Here is a 27,628-nt window from a genome sequence, read left to right on the forward strand (position 1 = left end):
CCAGCCCAGAAGGATACCAAGTACAGTGGTACCTCTGGTTATGTACTTAATTCGTTCCAGAGGTCCGTTCTTAACCTGAAACTGTTCTTAACCTGAAGCACCCCTTTAGATAATGGGGCCTCCTGCTGCTGCCGCGCCACCAGAGCACGATTTCTGTTCTCATCCTGAAGCAAAGTTCTTAACCCGAGGTACTATTTCTGGGTTAGCGGAGTCTGTAACCTGAAGGGTATGTAACCTGAAGCGTATGTAACCCGATGTACGCTACAACAGCAGCAAGAATACTTATTGCAAAGTATTGGAAGACACAAGATTTACCCACTTTGGAAGAATGGCAGATGAAGATGATGGAATATATGGGACTGGCAGAAATGACTGGCAGAATCCGGGACCAGGGAGAAGAGGCGGTGGAAGAAGATTGGAAGAAATTTAAAGATTATTTACAGAAATATTGCAAAATTAATGAATGTTAGAATGATGTTGGATAGAAACTGAGGGGTTTCCAGCTGTAATGCTTTAAGAATATGGAAGAAGGGTTGGATTGGAAATAAGTGGTATTGGCAACAAAGTTAATAAGAATATGCAAAAATGGATCGATAATGTATGAAAATACTGAGTTATAAAATGTCAAGTAATAGAGATAAGATAAATGAAAGAGGGTAAGGATTTGCTGATTTGATTATTTAAATGGGAATACAAGAAGGGGAGGTGTGAGGAAGTCAAAGAAACAAGCAAATGAGTTTTATGTTATGAAAAACAATTGTTCTTAATTTTTCTTGTTGTTCATGTATGTTTTATTTATCTTTTTATTTTTTTTTCTTTTGTTATTATGTGTTTTTGTATGTTTGTTTTTGTGAAATCTTAATAAATATTTCTTTTAAAAAAATGAAGCGTATGTAACCCGAGGTACCACTGTATTGAAAGCCACTGAGATCTGGAAGAATCCTCAGAGCTCCACCCAGGGGTGCTGCTAGGCTCCTAAAGGATGCAGCGACCAGGGCCCTGACCCTCGGACATTTTTAGAAGATTCTGACAGTTTCACAGAACGCTTAATTGCACTCTTCCCTAAGCAACGTACATAACTGAATACAATAAAAACACCAGCATCACCCAGAAGCGCCTGGAACTGTACTGCTATTGCATATTTGACTCCCTAGCTCCCCAAGGTGCACTGGAGACTGTAGGCTTCTGTGAGCTTGTAAAAGCAAGCCAGTCGTTTCCTCGGCACGCTTTCTGCCAAAACACCGTTTGCGGCATTTGGGGGGCTTTGTCGGATCCCAGAGGCTGGGGTTCCTCGCAATTGCATTGCGTTTTCATAGGGCACGAGGTGCTCATTTGGAGGAGAAGCGCATCCTGGTGGCCGCGTGCGCCTTCCCCGATGGCTCCCGGAGAGAGCCTTCTAACGATCCCCCGAGCTCTTCAATTGGGTTTCAATAGCTCTGCGTGCAAACTGCCTGGCGCTGATGGGGGAAGGACGTGCACGGCTGAACGAGCCGGCGCCATCGAACCCGGAGTGTTGACAGTGCCATTAAGCATATTTGGTTGGGATGCAGAACTGCTTTAGGAGAAAATTGCCTTTGCTCTTTGTCTCATTTGAGAGGCTCCGGTTTACCATATTATTATGGAAGCTGCTGCCTTTCTGGTACGTGGAGGTGTTAGCCCGGCTCTGTAATTATGGGACTGTCAGAGTTTTCATTAAAATCCCTTCTTTTTAAAAGGATGCGTAACTCAGCTTAAATCAACAACTCAACACGGGCTTTGGGGCTTTGCGCAGAAGATGCGCGCTGCCCACTGTAGCAGGCAGATGGCGCCGTCGCACCTACGGTTGCAAGAAGGAGCTGGATCGATTCGCACTCGTGCTATTGGGATATGCCATGTGAAGAGCCAAACATCTTTCTATTATTATTTTTAACTTGATTGCTTCTCGGTAATGAGCCCTGAAAGCACGCGAGCTTTGCGCAAATATATTTCACTCCCTACTGCGAATGCACCAAGAGCCCCACTGAATCAGACAAAAGGGCTATTTACTCCAGCATCCTGTTTTCCACATTGACCTGTCCAGATAATAATGAGAATTCATTTTGTTTTGGTGACACCCTTCCTCCGAGTCAGGAGCCCGGAGCCGGCCCACCCATGAGGCAAGGTGAGGTGACCGCCTCAGGCGGCAAGATCCACACAAGCAGCAGAACCCAATGTAGATCTTTATTCCTCCCATCGTCCCTGATGTTCCTGAATTTCACACACCCCTTCTTCGCTGGCAGGGAGGGTGGTGCCATTTTGCGGTTCTCCTCAGGGGCCAAAATGTCTTAGGAAGGTCCCGGTGCTGCACAACACCATTACAATACAGTTAGACCGAAACATTACATTAAAATCTACCTACATGCAACAGAGCCTAACTTCAAAACTGACATCACCCTCTTACAATGGCTGGGTGAACAACTATATGTTTAGAATTGATTGTGAAATGCCGCCAGTGAGGGGAACAATGTACTTCCTCAAGGAGGGAATTCCACAAATGAGGTGCCAGTGCCGAGAAGGCCCCGCCTCAGATGTCTCTGAGAAGCTCAGATTGTGTCTTTTATAGGCAAAGCCCATCAAAACATGACTTTCCAAACAATATTTGCCATAGAGGCAGCCCAATTGCTGCTGGCATTATTTTCACAGGCATTGCGGACATTTGTTTCAAACATACACACAACCTCTCAGCCAACTTTACCTCTTCTAGGTGATCGGAGATGAATGAGAACTTGGAACTGGTGCAGAGGTAGTTGGAGAAGAACCGAACTGTCTGCTGGCTGACCTGTGTGCCCTTCCTCATTTTTTTGTTCAGAATTCCATGTATGTTTCCCCCCTCAAATCTGCACACAACCCAGTTCTGACAGTGAGCTATTTGTCTACAAGCAGGGCCCGAAAAATGAACATCATCACTGTCCTTAGGTGATTCAGCCCTCCCCACCTTGTTCATAATCCTCTTTAACAGCCTGGATTCAGAACTGGCTGAAGCTGGCATTGCCAACTTTATGAAACAGCCCATGTAGCAACAGGCAGTCTGGCCTGCAGTAATTAACAGGCGATCTTTTCTTCGCAGCCTGGCAAGAACTTTAATTCTCCTGTGCCTTTAAGATCTTTCAAGACTTCTGCAATTTCCTAGACCTTTTAAACTCACCGTGTGAGTTTTTAGCTCTGTCTTATTTATTATTGAGTGACTTGGTTTTATCTGCCTGTTGTTGGCTGCTTTTTATTGACTATATTGTTTTTATATGGCTTGCTAAGCCAGACCGAGAGCATTTTATGCGGAAGGTGCAGGAAACACATTTGGGGAAGGGGTGTCACTCTGGGGGCAGAGTGCTTTGCATGCAGATGTTCAAACCCTGGCATTTCCAGGAAGGAGAGACCCCTTTCTTAAATCCTGGAGAGCTGTTGCCAATTATTGTAGGCAGTTCTGAGCTATATTTCTCCCTCCCAATAAAGCTTTCCTGGAGCTTGACTCTAACATTCGTCTGCATTAGTGCTGTGTGTTGCATCCCTGGGCAAGGGATGTCCAAGGAGGCATGTTCCATGCCTTCTCCAGGCCACGTGGCAGAGGGGTTGCCAAAGATACCAGCTCACAAATGATCTGTACATTAGATGTTATTCCAGAACAGCTGCCTCACAATATCCACTTTCACCTCAGGCCCAGATTCCTCCCAATATCAGGTCCTTCAACAAACTTCTCCTTCCTGGGGGGTGCTTCAGCACAGCTCTTTCTTCCCAGGGTGCAAGCGTCCTATTTCCAGTCTGGTCTCCTCCGGAGTAAGTCCCAGGGATGGTCAGTTCCTCCCACAGTTGCCTCAGATTTCCTCTCCTGCCACGCCCAGACCATCCAGCCTGTTCCCTGTCTCAGTGGGGCCTCATTCCTGCTCTCTTTGACTTCTTATTTCCTCCTCGTCTTCAAGGACCGCCTCTTTCCATATGAACCTACCCAGACCCTGAAATCATCTTATGAGGCCCTTCTTCGTGTACCTCCTCCATGAGAGGCCTGGAGGATAGCAAGAGGAGACCAGGCCTTCTCTGCAGTGGCTCCCCATTTGTGGAATGCTCTCCCTAGGGAGGCTTGCCTGCTGCCTTCATTATACACCTTTAGGCGCCAGGCGAAAACGTTCCTCTTTAACCAGGCCTTGGGTTGATTGACATTCAATGCCCTGTTAAAAAGTGTGTGTGTGTATGGGGGAAGGGTTGTTGGGTTGTTTTTGTTTTATTTTGATTGTATGTTTTGTGTTTGTATATTGTGATTTTATCCTGTGAACCGCCCGGAGACCTGCGGGGATAGGGAAGTATACAAATTTAATAAATAATAATAACAATTCTGCCTTGGCAGCTGGGCTGCTTCTTTGCCACCAGGCCACCAGGGGAGAGCCTCCTGGATTTTTTGTCCCCCAGTTGGAGTCCCCAGACAATGCCCAAATGCGGTCTTCTCAGGAGTCATTGCCTGGTTGGTGCCTGGTGGTATGGCTAGTGGCTAAGGAAGTTTTTAATGTTTGATCTTTTATCACTTTATTATTATTATTATTATTCTGTTGGGAGCTGCCCAGAGAGGCTGGGGAACCCCAGCCAGACGGGTGGGGTATAAATAATAAATTATTATTATTATTACTGTTATTATTATTAAAGGCTGTCACAGAATCATAGAACTGTAGAGCTGGAAGTGACCCCTGGGTCATCTAGTCCAACCCCCTGCAGGAATCTTTTGTTCAACGTGGGACTTGAACCCACAACCCTGAGATGAAGAGTCTCAGGCTCTACTGACCCAGCTAGGTCAGGCGCCACCAAAGGACGCCGGCGAGCCCTGGCAGCCCCATACGTGCTCTCAAAGTCCCACAGCTGAGGATGGGACATTGAACAAGAAAGTTCTGCCATGGATGCTTTCGTTGAGATTTCACAATTGGGGTTCCCTTCCAACTCTATGCGGGACGCGGGTGGCGCTGTGGGTTAAACCACAGAGCCTAGGGCTTGCCGATCAGAAGGTTGGCGGTTCGAATCCCCACGACTGGGTGAGCTCCCGTTGCTCAGTCCCAGCTCCTGCCAACCTAGCAGTTCGAAAGCACGTCAAAGTGCAAGTAGATAAATAGGTACCGCTCTGGCGGGAAGGTAAATGGCGTTTCCGTGCGCTACTCTGGTTCGCCAGAAGCGGCTTAGTCATGCTGGCCACATGAACTGGAAGCTGTACACCGGCTCTCTTGGCCAATAAAGTGAGATGAGCGCCGCAACCCCAGAGTCGGTCACGACTGGACCTAATGGTCAGGGGTCCCTTTCCCTTTCCCTTTCCAACTCTATGCACAGAGGTATGAGGAGAATGCACCGGTGTTAAAGGTATTCCAGAGATGAATGCAAATTTTAATCACATGCCTTTGGTTATTTCCCTTTAATTTTCCCTTTCAAAAACCCTGCCCCCCCCAAAAAACCCCATTTTTTTTAAAATGCCACGAACACATGTTTTGTGGTCATGTGCATGCAAATCTCAACAAATATTTTATTTTATATGTATATAAAAATAGAAAGTTTCTAGGTCCAGCCCTCTCCCACCCCACCGACCGTTCATCTCCAGCGAAACTTCCCCTCTGATTGACACCTCCCTCCCAGAGCGCCGGCAGCCAGCGGAGGGGCGAAAGGGGCCGGCTGCTCGGCAGTTGGCTCGGGAACCGACAGGGGGCGCGCGCGGTCGGGCGTTAGGCGGTGGCCGCCGAGCTGCGAGAGGGCGAGGAGAGATGGCTCATGGCAACCCCGTGGTGAGGGCGAAAAGCTGGGGTGGGGGGCGGGGAATAGGGGGGAGAAGCTCAGCTTGGCTCAGGGAAGCGCCCAGGCACCTTTAGAACCTGGGCTTAGCCGGCTTACAAACATCCCCCCATCCCTCTTAGGATGCTAATGTGCCTGGCTGTGTTTGGGTGTGTGTGTGTCCTTTTGCAGAGGGGGGTCCCCAGATTCCTTCCCTAGAGCAGACCCATTAAGAGGCTCTGGGTAGTACTTAAAAGTATGGCTCGATTGGGGGAGTAGAAAAAGTACATTTTTCTTTTAAAGACGCCCCCCAGTCCTCCTGGCATTTAACTGAACCGAACCCCAAGAGATTGGCATCAAAGCACCCCGTGTTAGAGAGCTGGTATATATCACCTTTCTGTTGTGTTATGTTAGTATAAAGGTAAAGGGACCCCTGACCATTAGGTCCGTCCGTGACCGACTCTGGGGTTGTGGCGCTCATCTCGCTTTATTGGCTGAGGGAGCCGGTGTACAGCTTCCCGGTCATGTGGCCAGCATGACTAAGCCGCTTCTGGCGAACCAGAGCAGTGCACGGAAACGCCATTTACCTTCCCGCCGGAGAGGTACCTATTTATCTACTTGCACTTTGATGTGCTTTTGGACTGCTAGGTTGGCAGGAGCAGGAACCGAGCAACAGGAGCTCACATCGTCGCAAGGATTCGAACCGCCAACCTTCTGATCAGCAAGCCCTAGGCTCTGTGGTTTAACCCACAGCGCCACCCGCGTCCCATTATGTTAGTATAGGGCACGGTTAGTTGTATGCAGTTGCGGGTGAAACACCACCACCGCCTTGATTTACATCGCTTTGAAAGGGATGGCTAGGAAGAACTAGTCAGGCTAATAATGGTCTCTTGGTGCACTTTGAAGCTAGGCTACTGCAATGAAGCTTCCAAGTTTAGAGGCAGTCTACCTTTAAACCTCCATATGCACCAGTGGTGGGGAGTGGGAAAGGCAGCCAGGGCAGGGCTGTTGTTTTCAGGTCCTGCTTCAGTGATTCCCAAAAGCATTTTGGGAAACAGGAATGCTGGATTGGCTGGATGTTTTGGCCAACCCAGCAGGGTTACTCTTTTGGTCTGTATTTTACATTGTGGGGCTAATCTCTCGCCCTGCCCCAAATGTTGCTAATGGAGGTAGCCTGCAGCTACCTCTTCTTCCAAAGCCCTGGAACGTTTTTGTTGTTGTTGTTGTTTAATCGTTTAGTCGTGTCCGACTCTTTGTGACCCCATGGACCAGAGCATGCCAGGCACTCCTGTCTTCCACTGCCTCCCGCAGTTTGGTCAAACTCATGCTGGTAGCTTCGAGAACACTATTCAACCATCTCATCATCTGTCGTCCCCTTCTCCTTGTGCCCTCCATCTTTCCCAACATCAGGGTCTTTTCCAGGGAGTCTTCTCTTCTCATGAGGTGGCCAAAATATTGGAGCCTCAGCTTCAGGATCTGTCCTTCCAGTGAGCACTCAGGGCTGATTTCCTTCAGAATGGATAGGTTTGATCTTCTTGCAGTCCATGGGACTCTCAAGAGTCTCCTCCAGCACCATAATTCAAAAGCATCAATTCTTTGGCAATCAGCCTTCTTTATGGTCCAGCTTTTACTTCCATACATCACTACTGGGAAAACCATAGCTTTTACCATACGGACCTTTGTTGGCAAGGAACGTTTTTAGGTTAGAGAAAATGAGAGCAAGAGGCGACATGATAAAAGTTAGTGAAATTATGCACGGCACAGAGAAATTGGACAAGACATAGATAAACTTTATTCTCCTTAGCCAATGGCCATAGCAACATAAAACAAGCAATATATACAATTAAACAGACAACAGTGGGTAAAAAGGACAATCAGATGACCAAGATTATCGTTCAGATAGTGGCCCTTAATCTCATTGCACCCTCTATAAACCTAGCAACCTTTGCTGTTGTCTGATCATTTTGATCTGATAAAAGAAAGAACAATGTGGCCGCAGATGGGCGGCCTGGGATGGTAAGTAAGAGCGGGGTGATGATCTCATTCCTCAGATCTTTATAAAGGGGACAGGACAGGAGAACATGAGCCACTGTTTCCGGATAAAGTGGACAAGAGAAAAGGTGTCTCCCCCTCTCATAACACTAAAACTCACGGGCATCAAACGAAGCTGAGCGTTGGAAGATTCAGGGCTGATAAAAGGAAAAGTTTTCCTCCCCACAGAGGACATAGTTAAACTTTGGAACTCACTTCTACAAGAGGCAGTGATGGCTGCCAGCTTGAAAGAGGATTCGGCAAATTCATGGAGGAGAGGCTGTGCTCTGCGGAAGCAGTAATGCTTTTGTGCAATGGGTCAGTGGTTGGTGGTCCGAGCCCACTCAGGGTTGGCTGTGAGCAGAATCCCTGCATTGCAGGGGGCTGGACTAGATGACCCCTGGAGGTACCTCCCAACTCTACAATTTTTTATTCTACTAGTTGCTGGGAACTGCAGCAGGGGAGAATGCTCTTGTGCTTGGCTTCTGGCAGGTTTCCCAGAATCACCTGACTGGTCACTGTGAGGACAGGATGCTAGACTAGATGGGCCACTGGCCTAATCTAGCAGGCCGTTCTAGGGACCTCAAGGGTCATCTAGTCCAACCCCTCGCAGTGCAGAATTCAGAATTGCCAAGAAGGGAGGTAGCACATTCCACTGTCTGTTGAGCAGTCCAGCCTCCATTCATGGCTGCCATGATGTCCTGAGCTACTCCAGAGCATGGATATTTTAGAAGAGCAAACTTATAAACCTGCTGTTTGAACAAAATACACATGGAACATTTAATTCGAGGGGCTGTCACGCTTCAGACATTTATTTATTTTTGGTGTTAACTTTGTGCCTGGTTTTAAATTTGTCGATGCTGCCCAAATTGTTAACGTGCTTATCTTAAAACTCAAGATCGGAAGATTACTCGCAAAGCTTCTGTTATTAGAATAAATGTTTTGTGGGCGTGTGCCTAACAGCACTAAACTAAGCCTGTGCTGAAATTAATGTAATGTATTTTCGGGGTAAATCTGACCTAGTTTGAAAGTCTTGAAATTTTAGAAATGACGATAACACAAGTTTGCATGTATTCTGGGGAAGGTTCTCAAGCTTTACATTTAAAGCACTTTAAAAAAAAAAGAAGATGTGAGGAAAACAAGCTTAATGTTGCAAAGACATTTATTTGCTGGGAAATGTGGCAAAATGTGAAATTAATAGCCTGCTTTGCACGTCACACCAAGCCACACCATGACTTACTGTGAATGCATGGGGGCCTGGAGAGAAACTTATGTCCCCTTCACTCCCTCCTGGGTTGTGTTGCTTCTGTGCTGAACAGGTGTGGGGTTATGGCATTTGTATGGCTTGAGAGACAGTGGAATGTGCCTCTGGGGGGTTAAGTCAAACTGTTCCATTAGCAGCACCAAAGTGACCTCCCTGGGGTGCAAGCCTGGGCGGTATGTATATCATATTAATAATAATATTTTATTTATATCCCGCCCTCCCCAGCAGAAGCCAGGCTCAGAGTGACTAACAACAATAAAATAATACAGCATTCTAAAATCAATTCATTATAAAATCAGTTCAAACCAAATTAATGGCAACCATTGGGCTAGAGTTCTGTGCGGATTACCAAAGGAGGGGGTCAGACTGTGCATTGGCCAAAGGCCTGGTGGAACAGCTCTGTCTTGCAGGCCCTGCGGAAAGATGTCAAGTCCCGCAGGGCCCTAGTCTCTTGTGACAGAGCGTTGCACCACATCGGGGCCACAGCCGAAAAAGCCCTGGCTCTGGTTAAGGCCAGCCTAACCTCCCTGTGGCCCGGGATCTCCAAGATGTTTTTGTTTGAAGACCGTAAGGTCCTCCGTGGGACATACCAAGAGAGGTATGGAAGTCCTGGGCTTCCCAGACAACAAGACCCTCCTCTTGGCCTCACCGATGTGGTCCAAAGGAAAGCAGAGCGAGACGTGTTGCACCAGCTTGGCTGCAGGAGTTGCCAGGAGGACAAGTACAAAGCACTATCCAGCCATCTTAGGGACTCCAGATTTGTGTAGGGTTCACTGCTTAGCCTCTTCTTCTCCCTCAAGATGTCATGCAGGGCAGAGGGTACAGCTTGTTCCTTGAGGTTTACTCCTGAAGCCTTTCTCATGAATGGGTATAGCCACAAGGCAGCGGAAGTTTAGGACCAGAGATTTCCTTCTCCTGGATGGTCTACCTTGCCAGGCTGACGAGCCTCATTGGCCCCTCATTTCCTTTGACAGCACATGCAAAAACCACCTTCTTGACCATTGGATCCACTTCCGGTCTTGTTCGCTCAATCCTCTGGAGCCTGTCTTCACATGCAGGGAAAGTCCCTAACTTGCTGAGGGTTTGAGACGAATAATAATACAGTGGTACCTGGGATGCGGGTGGCGCTGTGGGTTAAACCACAGAACCTAGGACTTGCCAGTCAGAAGGTTGGCAGTTCAAATCCTCGCAATGGGGTGAGCTCCTGTTGTTCGGTCCCTGCTCCTGCCAACCTAGCAGTTCGAAAGCACGAAGTGCAAGTAGATAAATAGGTACCACTTTGGCGGGAAGGTAAACAGAGTTTTCATGCGCTGCTCTGGTTTGCCAGAAGCAGCTTAGTCCTGCTGGCCACATGACCCGGAAGCTGTATGCCGGCTCCCTTGGCCAATAAAGCGAGATGAGCGCCGTAACCCCAGAGTCGGCCACAAATGGATCTAATGGTCAGGGGTCCCTTTACCTTTACCGCGGGTTACAGATGCTTCAGGTTACAGACACTTACAGGTTACAGATGCTTCAGGTTACAGACTCTGCTAACCCAGAAATAGTATCTCGGGTTAAGAACTTTGCTTCAGGATGAGAACAGAAATCGCGTGACACTGGCACGGCGGCAGCGGCAGGCCCCATTAGCTAAAGTGGTACCTCAGGTTAAGAACAGTTTCAGGTAAAGAATGGACGTCCAGAATGAATTAAGTTCTTACCCCGAGGTACCACTGTAGTAGTAGTAGTAGTAGTAGTAGTATTAATAATAATAATAATAATAATAATAATAATAATAATAATAATAATAATAATTTTATTATTTGTATCCTGCCAATCTGACTGGGTTGCCCAAGCCACTCTGGGCAGCTTCTAGCATATACAAAAACATAATCAAACATTAAACATTGAAAATTTCCCATCGGCTACCCTCACCTGGTTTAGCAGGGCAGTCAAAGCCGTTCCTGAGATAAGGCTGCTGTCGCATGCTGACAGCTCCTAGGAGCTGCAGGTGAGAGCTGAGTGCAGGGTGGGGACCAAAGGTGGACAAACTACCCCAGAAGGAGCATGATGTACCCTCCACCAGAGGTCGTCCCGCTCCCCTCACACCCAATACACCCCATACCCCAGGTGTGGGGTGACTTTAACGTAACTGGGCATTTTGCATGGCCAAAGGAAAAGAACTGTGTTTACCTGTGCCAACTGCTTTGGAACGGACAGGGCAGAAATTGAATTGAGGTTGCAGTCCCGTGTACACTTATCTGGAAAGTGAAACACTATTGGGCACAGTGGGCCATGCATGCATAGAAGTGGGGAGGGCTCCTTTAAGAACAAAGGAAGACCTTGCTGGATCACTATGTCCAGCCAGATTCCCTGGGGGGAAATTGGCAAGCAGGACCCGGGTGCAAGACCACTCCCCCCCTCCTTTAGCACCCTGAGCGCTGCTGATCTTATTGAGAGATACCTAGGACTCCTGAGACTTCACCAGCCATTGCCCATCCATGTTTAAACCCTGCTTTGCAGCCACGATGGCCAGACCTGTGAATGTTTTGAAAGGGAAAATGGGAGATTCCTCAGTTCTGGACCCAATGCAACTTCTTTAGTATCACAGAAGGGGCGAAGCTCAGTGGCGGAACACCTGGTTCGTATGCAGTAGGGCTCAATTTCATTCCCCTGCATCTCCAGGCAGGTTTGGGAGCACCCCATCTGCTGCTGCCAGCTAGTGTAGACATCATTGAGTTAGATATATGTCAGTGGTTTGACATGGTGCAAGGCAGCATCTTCCTATGTTCTCTCATGGAACTGCAACACACAGAGACAGGGAGCCTCCTTTTAACTCTTCCCCCCTCTGTGATTCATGTGCCACACAGCCTAAATTCTACAAATCGGTTATCGACGATGTGATTGAAGTTGTCCAGGATGTCTTTGCGGAAGAAGGGGTCGATGAGCAGGTCCTGAAAGAGCTGAAGCGGGTGAGTTGAATGGCTCTGGTTTGCAGTTTCCCCTCTCTCTCTTTCTCCCATTCCTAGTCTGGTCTGAGTAGCCTGTATTCCTGTTTTCTGCAGAAAAGCCCAGACACTTTCCTTTGACATCAGTGGTGCAGTGGAGGGTGGGGCAGGGACAAAGCCCCGCCACTTATTTCACAGCAGGGACGATAATAAGATCTCCTGGACCGCTATATGTCAATAGTGCCAAATAAATAAAAGAGAAATTCACCAGATAAGGCCAAATTAGTGAGCAAGCTGTTGAGATCCCCCAAACTCTTCAGCTCCTCATTACTATTCTACCACTGCTTGCCACTGATTACCAGTTTAGTTCATATTTAGAGTTGACAGCATCTGTCTGTGTCACAGGGGTGAAAGGGAGTCATATCTATCTTCATTTTTTAGTTAATGATGGGATATGGAACTACCCCTAAAAATCAAAATTCTGGTTATTGGGTTCTGAAGTACACTCTGAGCTGAGTGTATGTTCTTGTGCTCTGTCTTGCAATTTCCTCACAAAGATCATGCTTCTGGTTCTTGCATACTTCCAAACGGGGACGGTCAGGTTTTTTTTTTTCCCAGCCGAAACTTGCCAGAACTCAGTTTCAGCACCTCTCAGGTGAGCACCATTGCCTTTCTAAGAGAACAAGGGAGGTGTGTTCATGGTGAGTTCTGTCACCTCTTTTTCTAGAAAAATAGCACCGAGGATGCTTATTATAATCTTAGATGCTCCCCGCTTTCTTGAATAGAGTCCAGGGATAGTGCAATGATGTTTAGTTTCCTGCAGATGTGAGAGGGAGCATGCGCACCGGAATCTCTCTGTATTTCTATAATATTGGTTTGTTCACAAATATACCAGCAGAGTATAATGGAAGCAAAAACGCCCCCCAAAGCAGGTAACTTAATCACCGATCCTGCACCAGATCCCCTAAAAGCAGCTAATACAAAGTCTTAAGGCTGTACCCCAGTTATCCAGATGGATGACTTCCATGGAAAACTTAGCTCTTTGCTTCAGAGGGCTGTTCCTGAGTTTCACCCTGCAATTATTCATTAATGAACAATTAATGGGTCCTTTATCGTGCACCAGGTAATTATTTTAGCATAGCCCTAGTGATAGGCCCACCCGCAGTGACAGAGGAGGCCAAACTCAACAATATATAAAGCCAACGGGTTAGGTTAGATCCTGACGGGGAGTGGAAAAATCAGCTGGCTTAAATGAGATCTTTTCACCTTTATGTGTGTGTGTGTTTTCAAACCACCTTTTCTTGCAGCGCTGGGAAACGAAAGTGATGCAGTCTAAAGCGACGGAAAGCTTCTTCCGCCACAGCCACCTTCCTCCCCAGTTCACCTTGCACCTGCCTCCCAACTTCCACCAAGCCCTGCAGACGACGACAGGTTGATGAACGGTCTCTTTCTGCAGATACTGCACGGTGGTGGCCATGGGTAGCTCACTGGGGAAGCGTACATCTGGCCTGCAGAAAACCCCTTGTTCAATTCTTGTATGTGATGGCAGAGAAGGGCTGCCCCTCAGTAGACAAGGCTGGGTTAGACCAGGCAGAGCCAACATGGTGACTTCCATATTTGGCTTGATTCCAGCTCCCATCAGCCCCAGCGTGGCTGTTGGTCAGGTATGAAAGGAGCTGCAGTTTCCAGTTTTAGTAATGGATATCTGCTAGGCAATAATACATTGCCAGGCACAGGCCACAGTCCTACACCACTGAGTCTGAACACTGAGCCTCTTGGACTTGCCGATCGGAAAGTCGGTGGTTCGAATCCCCATGACGGAGTGAGCTCCCATTGCTTTGTCCCAGCTCCTGCCAATCTAGCAGTTCGAAAGCATCTCAGTGCAAGTAGATAAATATATTCCGGTGCGCTGGGAAGGTAAACAGTGTTTCCATGTGCCCTGGTTTCCGTCATGGTGTTCCGTTGTGCCAGAAGCAGCTTAGTCCTGCTGGCCACATGACCCGGAAAGCTGTCTGTGAGCAAACACCGACTCCCTTGGCCTGAACGCGAGGTGAGCCCCGCACCCCATAGTCACCTTTGACTGGACTTTGCTGTCCGGGGGTCCTTTGCTTTTCCCCCTGGAAGTAAGCCCCTTTGAAGAGAGTGGGATTTACATACAAACTGAGAGGCGTAGGAGCGCTCTGAATGAATTGCAGTCACAAGTCAAAGTGTGGTGCTGGCTTGATGACGGGTTAAACAAAGAGAAGACTTGTGGCCTTACTGTAACACCAAGGGTGCTTCACGACTGTTGCTATTTTCGGGTGGGATTCAATCACGTACCAGCCAGTTTTCCAGTTGGGCAAATGTTGTGGATTGGGAGGTCTTGCGTAACAAGCTCACTTCTCGAAAAGGTTGGACTTTTTGCAAGAAGGAAAGTGAGGGGGGGGGGAATGTGCTTGGGGTGATAATCTGCTTTGGTGCAATGTCAGATCACCTCTCTGCAGACAAATCAGAAGGAATGCTCATTAAATAGCCAGCATTGCCTAATCTCCCTGCAAACAAATTGTGATGGATGCTTAATAAAGCAATTGTCTGGGAACGCCCCCTGACGCCAGCCTCTCGCCTCTGCTGATTTTTTGTCAGCGCTTAATGGTGATGCATATGCAGTGGGAGGAATCACCATGCAGGAGAATTCAAAACTTTACATGAAGCCCTTGTGACATTTGTTATTTAAACGATATTCCTTTAGGTGCTGCTGCCGGCAGAGGAATTCAACAGTTTGCTACATCAGCGGCAGCGGCGGCCGAACTTGTATGTAGACTTAGCATTGCCTTATGATTTTTCTTATCTCCCTCAAAGGCAAAAACCTTAAATTCTGTTTCCCAGTTTAACAATCTTTGGTGATAATAAATAGCCTTGCAAAATGCCAATTGTAATCAAGCAATCAACATTCATATTGCAAACACCGGTAATTATAAAGATGCCCAGTCCGTTTTTAAAGAGTTTTGTATCGATTAGGGATGGGGACGACGACCATTACGCTACTTTTGTCTGCCATCCTAAACCCAATTGTAGACGTGGCCTTCTCTTGGTACATTTGAGATTGGTTTCCCTTATTTCATTTATTGTATTAATTTAATAGCTTGTCTCCTAAAAGCATTTGAAAGCAACTTGCCATTTATGTATTGAATTGATGCTTTTGCTAGGCTTGTCTGTACGATGGATTGGGTCCAGGCTTGCACATCACAGACTCCTGGCGGTGCTAGAGGAAGACAGAAGGCAGTGATTTTCATCTGTTTTGTCTCTCCCTGAAGCCCCTTGGAAAAACTGTCCCATAGGATTGGGGGGGGACGGGACTGCATGGGAGGTGGTGCTTGTTGCTGCAAAGCAAAGAGGAGTTAGGAGAAACCAGAGCACCGCTTCTAGATCCTGTCTCTCCATGTTAATGGATGGAGCCTTCCAGTCACAGATGTGCAAGTCTGGATACAATATGCCCTCTAATAACGTACTCAGGAGAATAATTTGCAATAGCAGAGTGGGAAACTTTCCCAAGGCCAAACACTGTGCCCCTGAAGGATCAGGTGCACAGCCTGGGAGTCATTTTGGATTCACAGCTGTCCATGGAGGCGCAGGTCCAGGGCAGCTGTCTACCAGCTCCATCTGGTACGCAGGTTGAGACCCTACCTGCCCACGGACTGTCTTGCCAGAGTGGTGCATGCTCTGGTTATCTCCCACTTGGACTACTGCTATTCACTCTATGTGGGGCTGCCTTTGAAGGTGACCCAGAAACTACAACTAATCCAGAATGCGGCAGCTAGACTGGTGACTGGGAGTGGCTTCTAGGACCCTATAACATTGGTCCTGAAAGACCTACATTGTTTCCCGGTGCATTTTCAAGCACAATTCAAAGTGCTGGCCCTGACCTTTACAGCCCTAAATGGCCTCGGCCCAGTATACCTGAAGGAGCGTCTCCACCCCCATTGCTCAGGCTGGACACTGAGGTCCTCCTCCAAGGATCTTCTGGCAGTTCCCTGAGGTTACAGGGAGCGAGGCAGAGGGTCTTCTCAGCAGTGGTGCCCTCCCTTGTGGAATGTCCTCCCATTAGATGTCAAGGGGACATACTACTTTTAGAAGACATCTGAAGGCAGCCCTATATGGGGAGGTTTTTAATGTTTGATGTTTTATTATGCATTTATATGTGTTGGTTGCTGTCCAGGGTATCTGGGGCAACCCATCCAGATGGGCGGAGTATAAATAATAAAATAATAAAAACTACTGCTACTGCTACTACTATTTAGCAAAGCACTTGGGAGGTGCTCCAAGCCTCCAAGCCCTGTCTAGACTTGTTCTGCATCTGCTGTAGCTTCAAGGGGGAACTGGGGAAGTGTTTCAGGGCTACAGAAACACAACTGACTGTTGCGAGACGAAAACCAGGCAACAAGTGATGAGCTGGCAGATTGAACAAATTGAAAATCTTGGCTGCTGTGAACTTCAGGAGGAGGGTTGGCCAAGGCTGCAAGATCTGGAGGGCACTGGGATGGAAAAGGCTGACGCAAGGACATGTCCTTCAAAGGACCCTGGGATTATTATATACTAATGCAGAGCTTTATTTTTCAAAGTGACCAAGATTAGAGTGCCCAGATAACAATGTGACATTCCACAAATTCTCCAGTATGAAGCACTAAACAGCTAGTTGCTACAGTATTGTGGAGCACTTTGCAATTGCTACGGCAGGCAGGAAAATCCCTGAGTGGTCCATCAAGACCCTCAGCCATGTTCCAAGTGATCCATTACGGGGAGGTGGGGATATTTTAGAGATACTGGAACAGAACGTGGGCTGCGATCTACAAAATCTAACTGAATTTTCCTGATGGGCTTCCTTTCTCTTCAGGGCACCTCCAGGTCTGCTGGTACAATCTTCACCCTGCCTTCAGGCTTTGCCTATCCCATCCAAATACCTGCTGGCGTGACTCTGCAGACAGCTTCTGGTAAGCAGAGCAGGTGCAGGCTTGGAACATGGTTGATACAGTTGGCAGGGTTTGAGGAAGTGTGCGAGGAAGACTGTGAGGATTTTGCAATGTGGAAGTTGGCTGTTGATAAGCTTTAAGGGTAAAGACTGCACCACAAACTAGTTTAATAAAAAAGGAACAAAAAAACTGTTGCACGGTGTTTCCAGGCTGCTGCTGCTTTTGGGTGGGATTCAGTTGCACCCCAAGAAATTCAGGTTTGCACAATGAAAGCTGATCATAGAATTATGGAATCGTAGATCATAGAATTGTAGAGTTGGAAGGCAGGAATCTCAACTAAATCATCCACGACAGATGGCCATCCAACTTCTGTTTAAGAACTTCTAAGGAAGGAGAGTCCTCCACCTTCCAAGGGAGTGTTCCACTGTCAAACAGCTCTTACTGTCAGAAAGTTCTTCCTGAGGTTTGGTTGGAATCCCTTTTCTTATAACTTGAATCCGTTGGTTCAGGTTCTTCCTTCTGGAGCAGGAGGAAACAAGCTTGCTCCACCCTCCTTTCCTCCTCCTCCTCCTCCTCCTCTTCTTCTTCTTCATCTTCGGTGATCACTCTTGGTCGAGTAAGATTGTCTTCCATAAACACGGTCTTAAAAGTGAGTCCATAAGTGTCAGGGAACTGTCATCGGAAGAACAGGTGGTGGAGGGGCTCCCAGAGGTTGAGAGAGACTTGTCAGCGGAGGAGGGAACCAGCAGGGGGCGAGAAAGAGCTCCAAGGGAAGGCGAGTCAGAAGATTGGCTCAGAGACAATTCCAGCGAGAACAGCGAGGAGGTTTCAGGACCTCCATTAGGGACACCCACTCCTCGCTGGAAATTGTCACGTAGAGAGTCCAGAAGACGTGTTTCCGTTAAGGAGCTGTTATGCTGGAAGAAATTCCGTAAACGCCCACTGTCGGATCCTGCCAGCGACTGACGGAGCCATGCTTATGGCGCTCCGTTACAGACAGTGGTTTGTGGACTTAGCCAAACACTGAGGGATTAGGAACTTTACGCACAAGCAGCTCAACATCCCATCACAGCAATCCGACAGTCCCTGAAAGCAGCTTGTGCAGAGAAGGCATCATGAGCAACCCAGCCGGAACCGGAGAAGCAGGAGGAGCTGGAGCCGGTCCAAGCCTCGAAGAAAGGTACCGGGTGTTGGAGGTCCAGCTAGCGCTGCAAACGGCGAGGCTCGATGAGAGGAGGGCTCAGGATGCAGAAAAGGCAAAGGCCCCCCCACAAGCAAGAAAGATGCCAGGATTGGTGCAGAAGTTTGGGGGGGATCCCAGGAACTATCAAGCCTTTAGGACAGAGATGCAGTATGCTCTTAATCTGCAGTTTGATGACTTTCCCGATGAGGAATCGCGAGTGGCGTTTGTGATTAGCCATCTCGAAGGAGGGGCGAGAGACTGGGTTAGACCCCTGATGGCAGGGCATAATGAAGTCTTGAAAGACGCACGGAAGTTTTTTCGCGCCATGGACCTGATGTTTTCCAGCGACATTGAACAGGGAGTGGTGCGCAGACAGTTGATGGCTTGTAAACAGGGGAGCCGATCTGTCCGTGAGTACTGGACTGAGTTTACTATGTTGATACACAAATTGGGGTGGGATCTGTCAGCGGAACCCATTCAAATGCTTTTCGAAGAGGGACTTTCCTCGGCTGTGAAAGATGAACTTTCCCGGGCGCCCAGGGCGGAGTCTATGGACCAGCTGACCAAATCAGCGCTGACCATTGGAGCACGCCAGGAGGCCAGAGCCTTGGAGAAGCGGGAAGGGAAAGGGGAGCGTTGGAGAGATTTCCGCATTCCAGAGATTCCGGAGCCAGCTTTCTCGCCCGCAGAGCCGATGGAAGTTGGAACAGCGCGCGCGCGGGCAGTTTCAAATCCCAGTGAAGGGCGGAAGAAGGAGGGGAAGAGCCCCAAGAAATGTTATCTCTGCCAGCAGCCAGGTCATTTTGCCAGAGTCTGTCCACAAAGAAAGGAATGGCAAGGGATGGCAGGAGCTGTTGGGGGGAAGGAGGAGGAAGGACAGGACCAAGTAAAAGCCAGCGCCTGACTGCCACCATCAGGGCACAGCAGTCAGGCCAAGGAGCAGTAAAAGTGCCCACGCCAGAACCTCCGAGACCAGCCCTAGTGATAGAGGTGTTGCTAGAGCTGCCAAACGGACATCCCTTAAAGATAAGGGCGCTATTGGACTCAGGCAGCTCCTGTAATTTTATGAGCAAGGAGTTTGCAGCAGAACACCAGATACAGACTATCCCTTTAAGCAACCCCTTGCAGGTGACCACGATCGATGGGAGAGAGCTGTTGGGAGGAGGAGTCAGCTTACAGACCGTCCCAATGGTAATGAGGGTAGCCAGGCACACCGAAAGAATAGCGTTCCATGTGGCCACCTTGGGAGGGGCTCCCATTATTTTGGGGATGAGCTGGCTAGCGTTGCATGATCCGCTAGTGGGTTGGCATCAGAGAGTGGTCTCCTTTGGGTCAGCACATTGCCTAGAACATTGCAAAGAGGGCAAGGCTCCAGAAGGGGCAAAGGCCTTTCTAGCAGGAACAGAAGTAACGGACAAAGGAAAGGTGCCCAAACAATACGCTGACCTGAGCAACGTCTTCAGCGAAAGGGAAGCAGACAAACTACCACCGCATAGACCCTTTGACTGCCAGATCAATCTAGTCCCTGGAGCCCAGCTCCCTGTGGGAAAGCTGTATGCCATGTCAGACAGGGAAATGCAGGAGTTGAGGGAGTTTATTGACAAAAACCTGAAGAGAAGTTTCATCAGAGAGTCCAGAGCGGTGGGGGGGCAGCCCAGTGTTTTTTGTGGACAAAAAAACACACGAATAAACCTAGACTTGTAGTGGACTTCCGGAGCATAAATGCAGTGTCGGAACCAGTGGCCTTTCCCATGCCCAGGATTGATGACATTTTGACCCGGGTGAGGAAGGGAAAAATTTTCACTAAACTGGACTTAAGGGGGGCATACAACCTGATACGGATAAGGGAGGGGGATGAATGGAAGACAACGATGTTCACCCCCCTAGGGGCTTTCGAATATCTCGTTATGCCCTTTGGATTACAAGCAGGCTCAGCATGTTTTCAATCGTTCATGAACCACGTGCTGGGGCCTCTGCTCTACAAGAATTGTGTGGCCTTCCTAGATGACGTATTAGTCTATTCAGAGAATGAGGAGCAGCATGTAAAGGACGTCAGAGAAGTGTTGAGCCGACTGCAAGCAAACCAACTGTGGGTGAAATTAGAGAAGTGTCAGTTTCACACCAAGGAGGTGGAATTCCTGGGGTACCGCTTGTCAGACAAGGGGTTAGCCATGGATCCAGGCAAGGTCCAGGCGGTACTGGAATGGAAGAGACCGAAAACGAAAAAGGATGTGCAAAGATTCTTCGGGTTTGGGAACTTTTATCGGAAGTTCATCAAGAACTTTGCCCATTTAACGGCTCCCATCACGGACTGTCTCAGCAGCAAGAAGAAATTTGTTTGGACGGCAGAAGCGGAGCAAGCATTCGAAGAATTGAAAAAGGCCTTCGCTTCGGAAGAACAGCTCCTGCATGTGGATTTACAAAAACCCATGAGAGTGGAAACTGACGCATCAGACCGGGCGGTGGGGGCGGTGCTTCTTCAGCCGGGGAAGGATAAGTCGGAGTGGAGACCGTGTGCCTTCTTCTCGCGGAAGTTGAACAAATCCGAGAAGAACTACACGGTATATGACCGAGAACTACTCGCCATTCACGAAGCGTTCCGGAAATGGAGACACTTACTAATTGGTGCACAACACAAGGTGCAAGTATGCACGGACCACAAGAATTTAGAGTACTGGAGAACGGCACGAGTGCTCAACCAACGGCAAGTGAGATGGGCACAGGAGTTCTCCAAATTTTATTTTGAAATTTGCTATGTGCCAGGCCCGGAAAACGTCAGGGCGGACGCTCTCTCACGCAAACCAGAGTATTTGGAGGGGGAGGGAGCATCTGAAGAGAGACATATCATCCCAGAGGACCACTGGGTGTGTGGGGCGGCGTTGGTGGGGCAAAGGGAACTGGTAGAGGAGACGCAGAATGATGAATACGCCCAGAATAAGCTCCAAGGTCTAAGGAGGGAGGGAGAAAACTCCGGAGGTTTTGAAGAAAGAAACGGGGCATTGTATTACAAAGGGGCACTATATATACCCGAAGGGGAATTGAGAGAGAGAGTACTCAAACAGATGCACGACAGCCCTACAGCAGGGCATTTTGGGCAACACAAAACCATGTGGTTGGTTACCAGGGAATTTTGGTGGCCCAGAGTGAGGGAAGATGTAAGGGAGTATGTAAGAGGGTGTGACCAATGCCAGCGAGCCAAGGGAGAAAGGCGGGCACCGGCGGGGTTGTTAGAACCGTTGCCCACACCAGAGAGGCCATGGGAGGCGGTATCGATAGATTTTATGACTGATCTGCCGAAATCCAAGGGGAAAACCGCCATACTGGTAGTAGTAGACCTGTTAACTAAGATGGGCCACTTTGTAGCTTGCTCACATGCAGTCACGGCGGAAGAGACAGCTAAATTGTTTGTAGAACATATTTTTAGACTGCATGGCGCCCCCTTGAGGGTGGTCTCAGACCGGGGCAAACAATTCACGTCCAGGTTCTGGAGGAAGCTCATGAGCTTACTGCACGTGGAGGTCAATTTTTCGACTGCCCGGCACCCAGAAACCAACGGGCAGGCGGAAAGAGCAAACGGTATCCTCCAACAATATCTGAGGTGTTATGTCAATGACAGAGAGAACGATTGGGTGGAAAAGTTGGCGCTGGCGGAATTTGCCTACAATAATGCGGAGAATGTGTCCACCGGGATGAGCCCCTTTTTGGCTAATTATGGGTGCCACCCCAGGGCATTTCCAGGGGGAGGAGGGGAGAGATGGAGCGTCCCAGCCGCAGAACTTTTTGTAGAAGAAATGGAAGCGATCCATCGTCAACTCCAACTCAACTTAGAAAGGGCCAAAGAACAATATAAGAAGCAGGCAGACAAGAACAGAAGGGAAGGTGAAACCATAAGGGTGGGGGATCAGGTGTGGCTGTCCACCCAAGGACTGCCGTTCAAGGGGGGTTGCAAGAAATTAAGACCCAAAAGATTGGGACCATTTGAGGTCATTCAACAGGTTAACCCCGTAGCTTTCAGACTCCGGTTACCGAACCACATGAAACTGCATCCAGTGTTCCACAGGTCATTACTGTCACCGTATAGGGGGGGAAAAGAAGGGGTTTTCCCACAGGGACCTGTCTTAGAAGAGAGGGAAAGCAGCAACCATGTGGCGGAAATCCTCGACTCCAGGTGGAAGGGTAATCAGGTGGAGTATTTGGTAGCGTGGGAAGGGGAACCGGAGTCAGAAAACACCTGGGTGACGGCAGAGGAAGTCAATGACGAGGTCTTGATCGAAGCGTTCCATCAAAGGTTCCCCAGGAAACCTCAGTCAGTAGCGAGGTTCCGGAGAGAGTACTTTGGCACCACCGACGAGGAGGAGGAATTGGAAGGATTCACGGGGTCAGAGTGGGAAGAAGGAATAGATTCCGAGGAGGATGAGTACTTAGAAACCCAAAACAGCAACCGGTGGAGGAAAATGTTCGAGACTTCGGAAGATGAGGGAAGTTCTTTCAGGGGTTTTGCTCCCTCGCCTCCAGCAGAGGAAGGGAGGGGAGGGGGTGGAGGGGGCCCTGGAGGGGAGGTGGATGTCAGGGAACTGTCATCGGAAGAACAGGTGGTGGAGGGGCTCCCAGAGGTTGAGAGAGACTTGTCAGCGGAGGAGGGAATCAGCAGGGGGCGAGAAAGAGCTCCAAGGGAAGGCGAGTCAGAAGATTGGCTCAGAGACAATTCCAGCGAGAACAGCGAGGAGGTTTCAGGACCTCCATTAGGGACACCCACTCCTCGCCGGAAATTGTCACGTGGAGAGTCCAGAAGACGTGTTTCCGTTAAGGAGCTGTTATGCTGGAAGAAATTCCGTAAACGCCCACTGTCGGATCCTGCCAGCGACTGACGGAGCCATGCTTATGGCGCTCCGTTACAGACAGTGGTTTGTGGACTTAGCCAAACACTGAGGGATTAGGAACTTTACGCACAAGCAGCTCAACATCCCATCACAATAAGTGACTGTGGAGGCCAATTCAAGATTCATACATCCTTCCACAGTGGGGACATAGGTTTCCCGGTGGGAGTTGATCACGGTGAGGGTTTGCCAAGCATTCCTTCCTCTTAGCATGTTTCTCCCTTTTGTCCTGAGTTTGAGCATCTTTCTTCAAAGCCCATGATTCCTTTGGTAAAGGCTCTTCTCCAATTGGATCGCTCACAGGCCAGCGTTTCCCAGTTGTCAGTGTTTATACTACATTTTTAAAGATTTGCCTTGAGAGAGCCTTTAAACCTCATTTGTTGACCACCAGCATTACGCTTCCCATTTTTAAGTTCAAAATAGAGTAGTTGCTTTCGAAGATGATAATCAGGTATCTGCACAACATGACCAGTCCAACGAAGTTGATGTTGAAGAATCATTCCTTCAACACTGGTGATCTTTGCTTCTTCCAGTACACTGGCATTAGTTTGCCCTCCATCATCCATGTGACAGCTCTCATCTACCTGGCTCTTCTAGATCAACCCCAGATTATGGCTTGAAGGCACATGAAGCCACTATCTGGCTGAAGCTAAGCAGGTCTGGTTGGTTAGTGCCTGGATGGAGTGCTATCTGGGAACTGCATGTATGTTCCATGATGGAAGAAAGTGAGGATATAAACGTAAGGTTTTGGTTTGTTTGTTTTTAATGGAAGAAAAGAAAAAAGATCTGGAGGGCCCCAGGTGGACCATGTATGTGTTTACGTGTGTTTAACCCTCTGCTAACTGCAACGTTGAGCTGACTGTTGATGGATGAAACTTTGTGGGAGGGAAAAAGCTGAATGGCAGTAGAGCTGGCAAACCAAGGAATTTGGCTCACCTCTGGCTCTCTTCCCAAGCAGTTCTGATTGGTCATTGAGGGAGACAGGCCTACTCACAATATTCAGTTTCTCTTTCTTAGGGCAGCTGTATAAAGTCAACATGCCAGTGGTGGTCACCCAGGCCCCGGGAGGTGCAACTGTCCTCCAGAATCCAGTCCAGCAAATATTCCAACAGCTCGGGCGGCAGCCCTCAGGAGCTCAGCCTGCCACCGCTGGTGCCGTGCCAGTGAACGCCTCTTCTCATCAGGCACCCAGTGAAAACCTGCAGGCCCTGAATCCTGCTGTATCTCAGCAAGTAGGAATGGAAGAGAAGACCTTGCCTGCTGCTGCTGCTGCTGTCATGCAGGAGGCTATTGGGAGTCATGGGAAAGCTGCAGTGGGAGCTCTGGTAAGAGAGCAACCAACCAGCTCCCTGGAGACCCATCCAAATGCAGTTATTCTTGACTTGAAATTATCTGAAGCACACTGCCCTACAGCGGCCACAGAAGCGACGGCAGGAAGCTCTCCCAATGGGTCAGAATTGCCAGTCAATCTTGAGCAGCCACTGGATCCCAACGATATAATTGAGCTGATAATTATGGGCAACGAGTTGGATGACAGCACTCTCCTGTCTGATGAAGCCAACCTCTCCTTTTCTGAAGAGGTAATTCTTTCATTTTAAAGCAGGGACAGAGTCCAACAACATTTGCTGGGCCACAGGTTCCCTACTTTCTTTTGAAGGATTTCTTTCCCTCTTTCTTCTGTTCAAAACTGCTTGCAAATGTGATTTTTAAAATGTAGCAGAACGTAGGATGTGTGCAGAATTGTGAAATAAGCATGCTCTTGGGTATTTACCATATTCTTCCCATTTAAAATTGAGAATGAGGTACTTAAAGGAGCTGGCGTGTACCCATAAGGGGGATTAAATTAGCTGTTCCTACCAGTGGAAGCTGAATAAAGACTAAACAAGTGCAGTAAGTATTCCCCACTCCTCCCATGCCCCCAAATTGTATATGTGGGGGTCAGGAGAACCTCTGGAACAGCAGGGGTGGGGCAGAGAAGGGAGATTCTTCCACCACATATGCAGAAATGCTTGTGCTGATGGAATGATCTGCTTAGCACTACCCTGAATTATTCCCATTGGTTTTTATTTTTATTATTATTATTAAGGACTACTTTCTGAAGGCTTTTTTAAAAATGAGTGTATGCTTGTGGAATAGTTTCATTTCATCTCGATTTATCTTTGTAAATTTTCAATGATTGAAAGCTGGGAGGAGGATCTTAGATTCCTCCTAAGCCCCGCTCCTAGGTTTGACCCTGGGAAGTTGACATGGATAATAGTTGTCATGCATCTTTTCTGTGAGCATGCTGATGTCTGAATTGATCTTGTGAGCCTCTCCCATAGACAGAAGGGCAAAGCTTCAGAAGTAGTGTGGTGGGCATTTGTTTGTGAGGAAATGCTCCCATGTCTTCAGTGTAGTGCACATCTTCCTTCCAGCTAGAGACTAGCGTGCAGATGGAAGCTGATCTGCAGACCCAGAAGGATATTGCCAATAATATTGAAGAGATAATTCAGCTGGATGGAACGGGTGATGTTTCTCCCAAGGCAGAAATAGAAAGCCCAAGAGATGGGGAAGATGAGGAACTTGTGGGCATCATTGATGCTGAAGATCTGAAGGTCCTGGATGAGGAAGAGGAAGAAGACGGTGAAAACAGTACCTCAGACAATCAATCTCTTAGCAGCAGTAGTGATGTGGATGAACCCTCGGTTGACATAATTGAGGAGGTAAAGCTTTCGATTCACTTGAAAATGACTTTCTTTTCACATTTGTGGGTGAGGCTGAAACTACACACAGTGCAAACTGCTTTCAGTTTTCTTTTTCTTCTGACAGTCAAGCAGTGTATTAGTTTTATGAAATAGATAAATGGCAGGAATCAGAGAGCAATTTCAAGGACCAAAATGGGGAAGATATTACATCTTTATTCTTGTTTTGTTACTTGTGAACTTTGATGCCAATCCAGATTTGGGCACTTTGAGTCTTTGATGCTCACCTGCATGCCATCCAGTTACATGATCTGCACTGCAGACACGATCAATTGTGATGCACCTGTTGGGGCGATGGCACTGATGAAAAACATCTCTCCCCCTTTCATTCTTTTCCTGCATGAAAAGGCATGCTCTGCCCTGTAGATTGCCCTACCTGTTTTGCACATGCAGAAACTGAGATGGAGACATCCTCTGTGTTACAACAAACACGTCCTATGGCAGTATTTTGTGCTGGTTCCTCATAACACTTCCTCAAAATTCCACATATACTTGCACATCCCAGAGTGGCCACTATATCAACCCTTTGTGTTCTTGGAAGGCTGCTACATAACAGAGTTGACCAGTTCTTCTTGTTGTTATTTAAGTAGCATAGTTCAATGTCAATCAGGAAAAAAAAACTTTCCATTTTTTAGGATCCTTTAAATTCTGGGGACGATGTCAGTGAGCAGGAGACACCAGATGTATTTGACACCGATAACATAATTGTATGCCAGTATGACAAGGTACAGTGAAGAATGCTTGCTAGTTAAATGGGCCTTTACAATTTAAGTCTTCCCAGCCCTGTTAAATGTTTGGGGAAAATGTAACTGCCTCCCTCGTTCACATCTAACACAGACCTGGGTTTGCCATGCAGTGAGTTTTTCCACAGGCAGCCGCACCAATCATGTTTCCCTGATGAAAGTTCCCGTATGATGCATTTACACTTTGTGTCTTAAGTAAAACAACTGAAACCAAATAATGTGGGAAGTGGACCTAGGAATAAATTAAGACTGTTTTATTTGCTTTTTTGGGGGGGTATGGACTGCAAATCCCATCAGTCCTTTCCATTGGCCATGTTGGCTGGAGCTGATGGGAGCTGCATATGGGAGTTGCCTGGTGGGTGGGAAGGAATGGAGTTTCCCCGGAAAAAGGTTGTCTGGAATCCTGAACAGCTCCCTGCCTTGCAAGGTTGCTTGTTCCACATGTAAGCTACTTTTTAAGTTTGCAGTGTAGATATTTCTGAGTGCTTCTGCTTTTAGTACATGAATTGTTTTTAATTGTTCAATATTTCCCATTGCTTACCAAGGAAAGCAACTGTTATTTTAGTGGGATTTAAAGGCCCCAGTATACTGCTTTTTGTTTTTTACCAGGTTCAGCGGAGTAAGAACAGATGGAAGTTCTACTTGAAAGACGGTGTGATGTGCTTTGGAGGAAAGGACTACGTTTTTTCCAAAGCCATTGGAGATGCAGAATGGTGAAATGTACAAAAATATCCAGAGTGTTTTTGATTTTTTTGTGCAACGTTCGGTAAGAATATACTGAAATGCTTGCCTTCTGAAATGTGAAATACTGCAATGTGAAAAGAGACTTCACATAAAAACACATGTAAAAAATGAATAAATCCTACGTTAACAGTGATTGTGCATGGACCAGCTTTGCCTTTTGTGCACACACACAAATGTGGGTTATGCAGCTCACTTAGCACATCTATTTGTGGCATCTCTGTTCTTTGATGCTAACCAAATCTCCAAGCCAGCTTGAGTTATGGAAGGCACTGTAACTTGGGGGCCTTGAGTCTCCCAGCAGTTAAAGCTTGTTGTTGTTGTTTAGTCGTTTAGTCGTGTCCGACTCTTCGTGACCTCATGTACCAGAGCACGCCAGGCACTCCTGTCTTCCACTGCCTCCCACAGCTTGGTCAAACTCATGCCGGTA

The 27,628-nt window shown here is 47.9% G+C and overlaps 1 protein-coding gene across 1 annotated transcript; it reads left to right on the forward strand.

The window, feature by feature from the left end:
• The first annotated feature begins 5,632 nt into the window (after positions 1-5,632).
• GTF2A1L (general transcription factor IIA subunit 1 like) lies at positions 5,633-27,334 on the forward strand. Its single transcript, XM_083605346.1, has 9 exons — positions 5,633-5,762; positions 11,890-11,991; positions 13,275-13,398; positions 14,696-14,757; positions 16,838-16,934; positions 23,991-24,553; positions 25,388-25,675; positions 26,350-26,439; positions 27,067-27,334. Exons 1-9 carry the CDS (start codon positions 5,742-5,744, stop codon positions 27,172-27,174), a joined length of 1,455 nt encoding a protein of 484 aa, XP_083461472.1. The 5' UTR covers positions 5,633-5,741; the 3' UTR covers positions 27,175-27,334.
• Positions 27,335-27,628: the final 294 nt, after the last annotated feature.

Source organism: Podarcis filfolensis (assembly GCF_964270895.1).
Source record: "Podarcis filfolensis genome assembly, chromosome: 3".
In the NCBI taxonomy this organism is placed as follows: Eukaryota; Metazoa; Chordata; class Lepidosauria; order Squamata; family Lacertidae; genus Podarcis; species Podarcis filfolensis.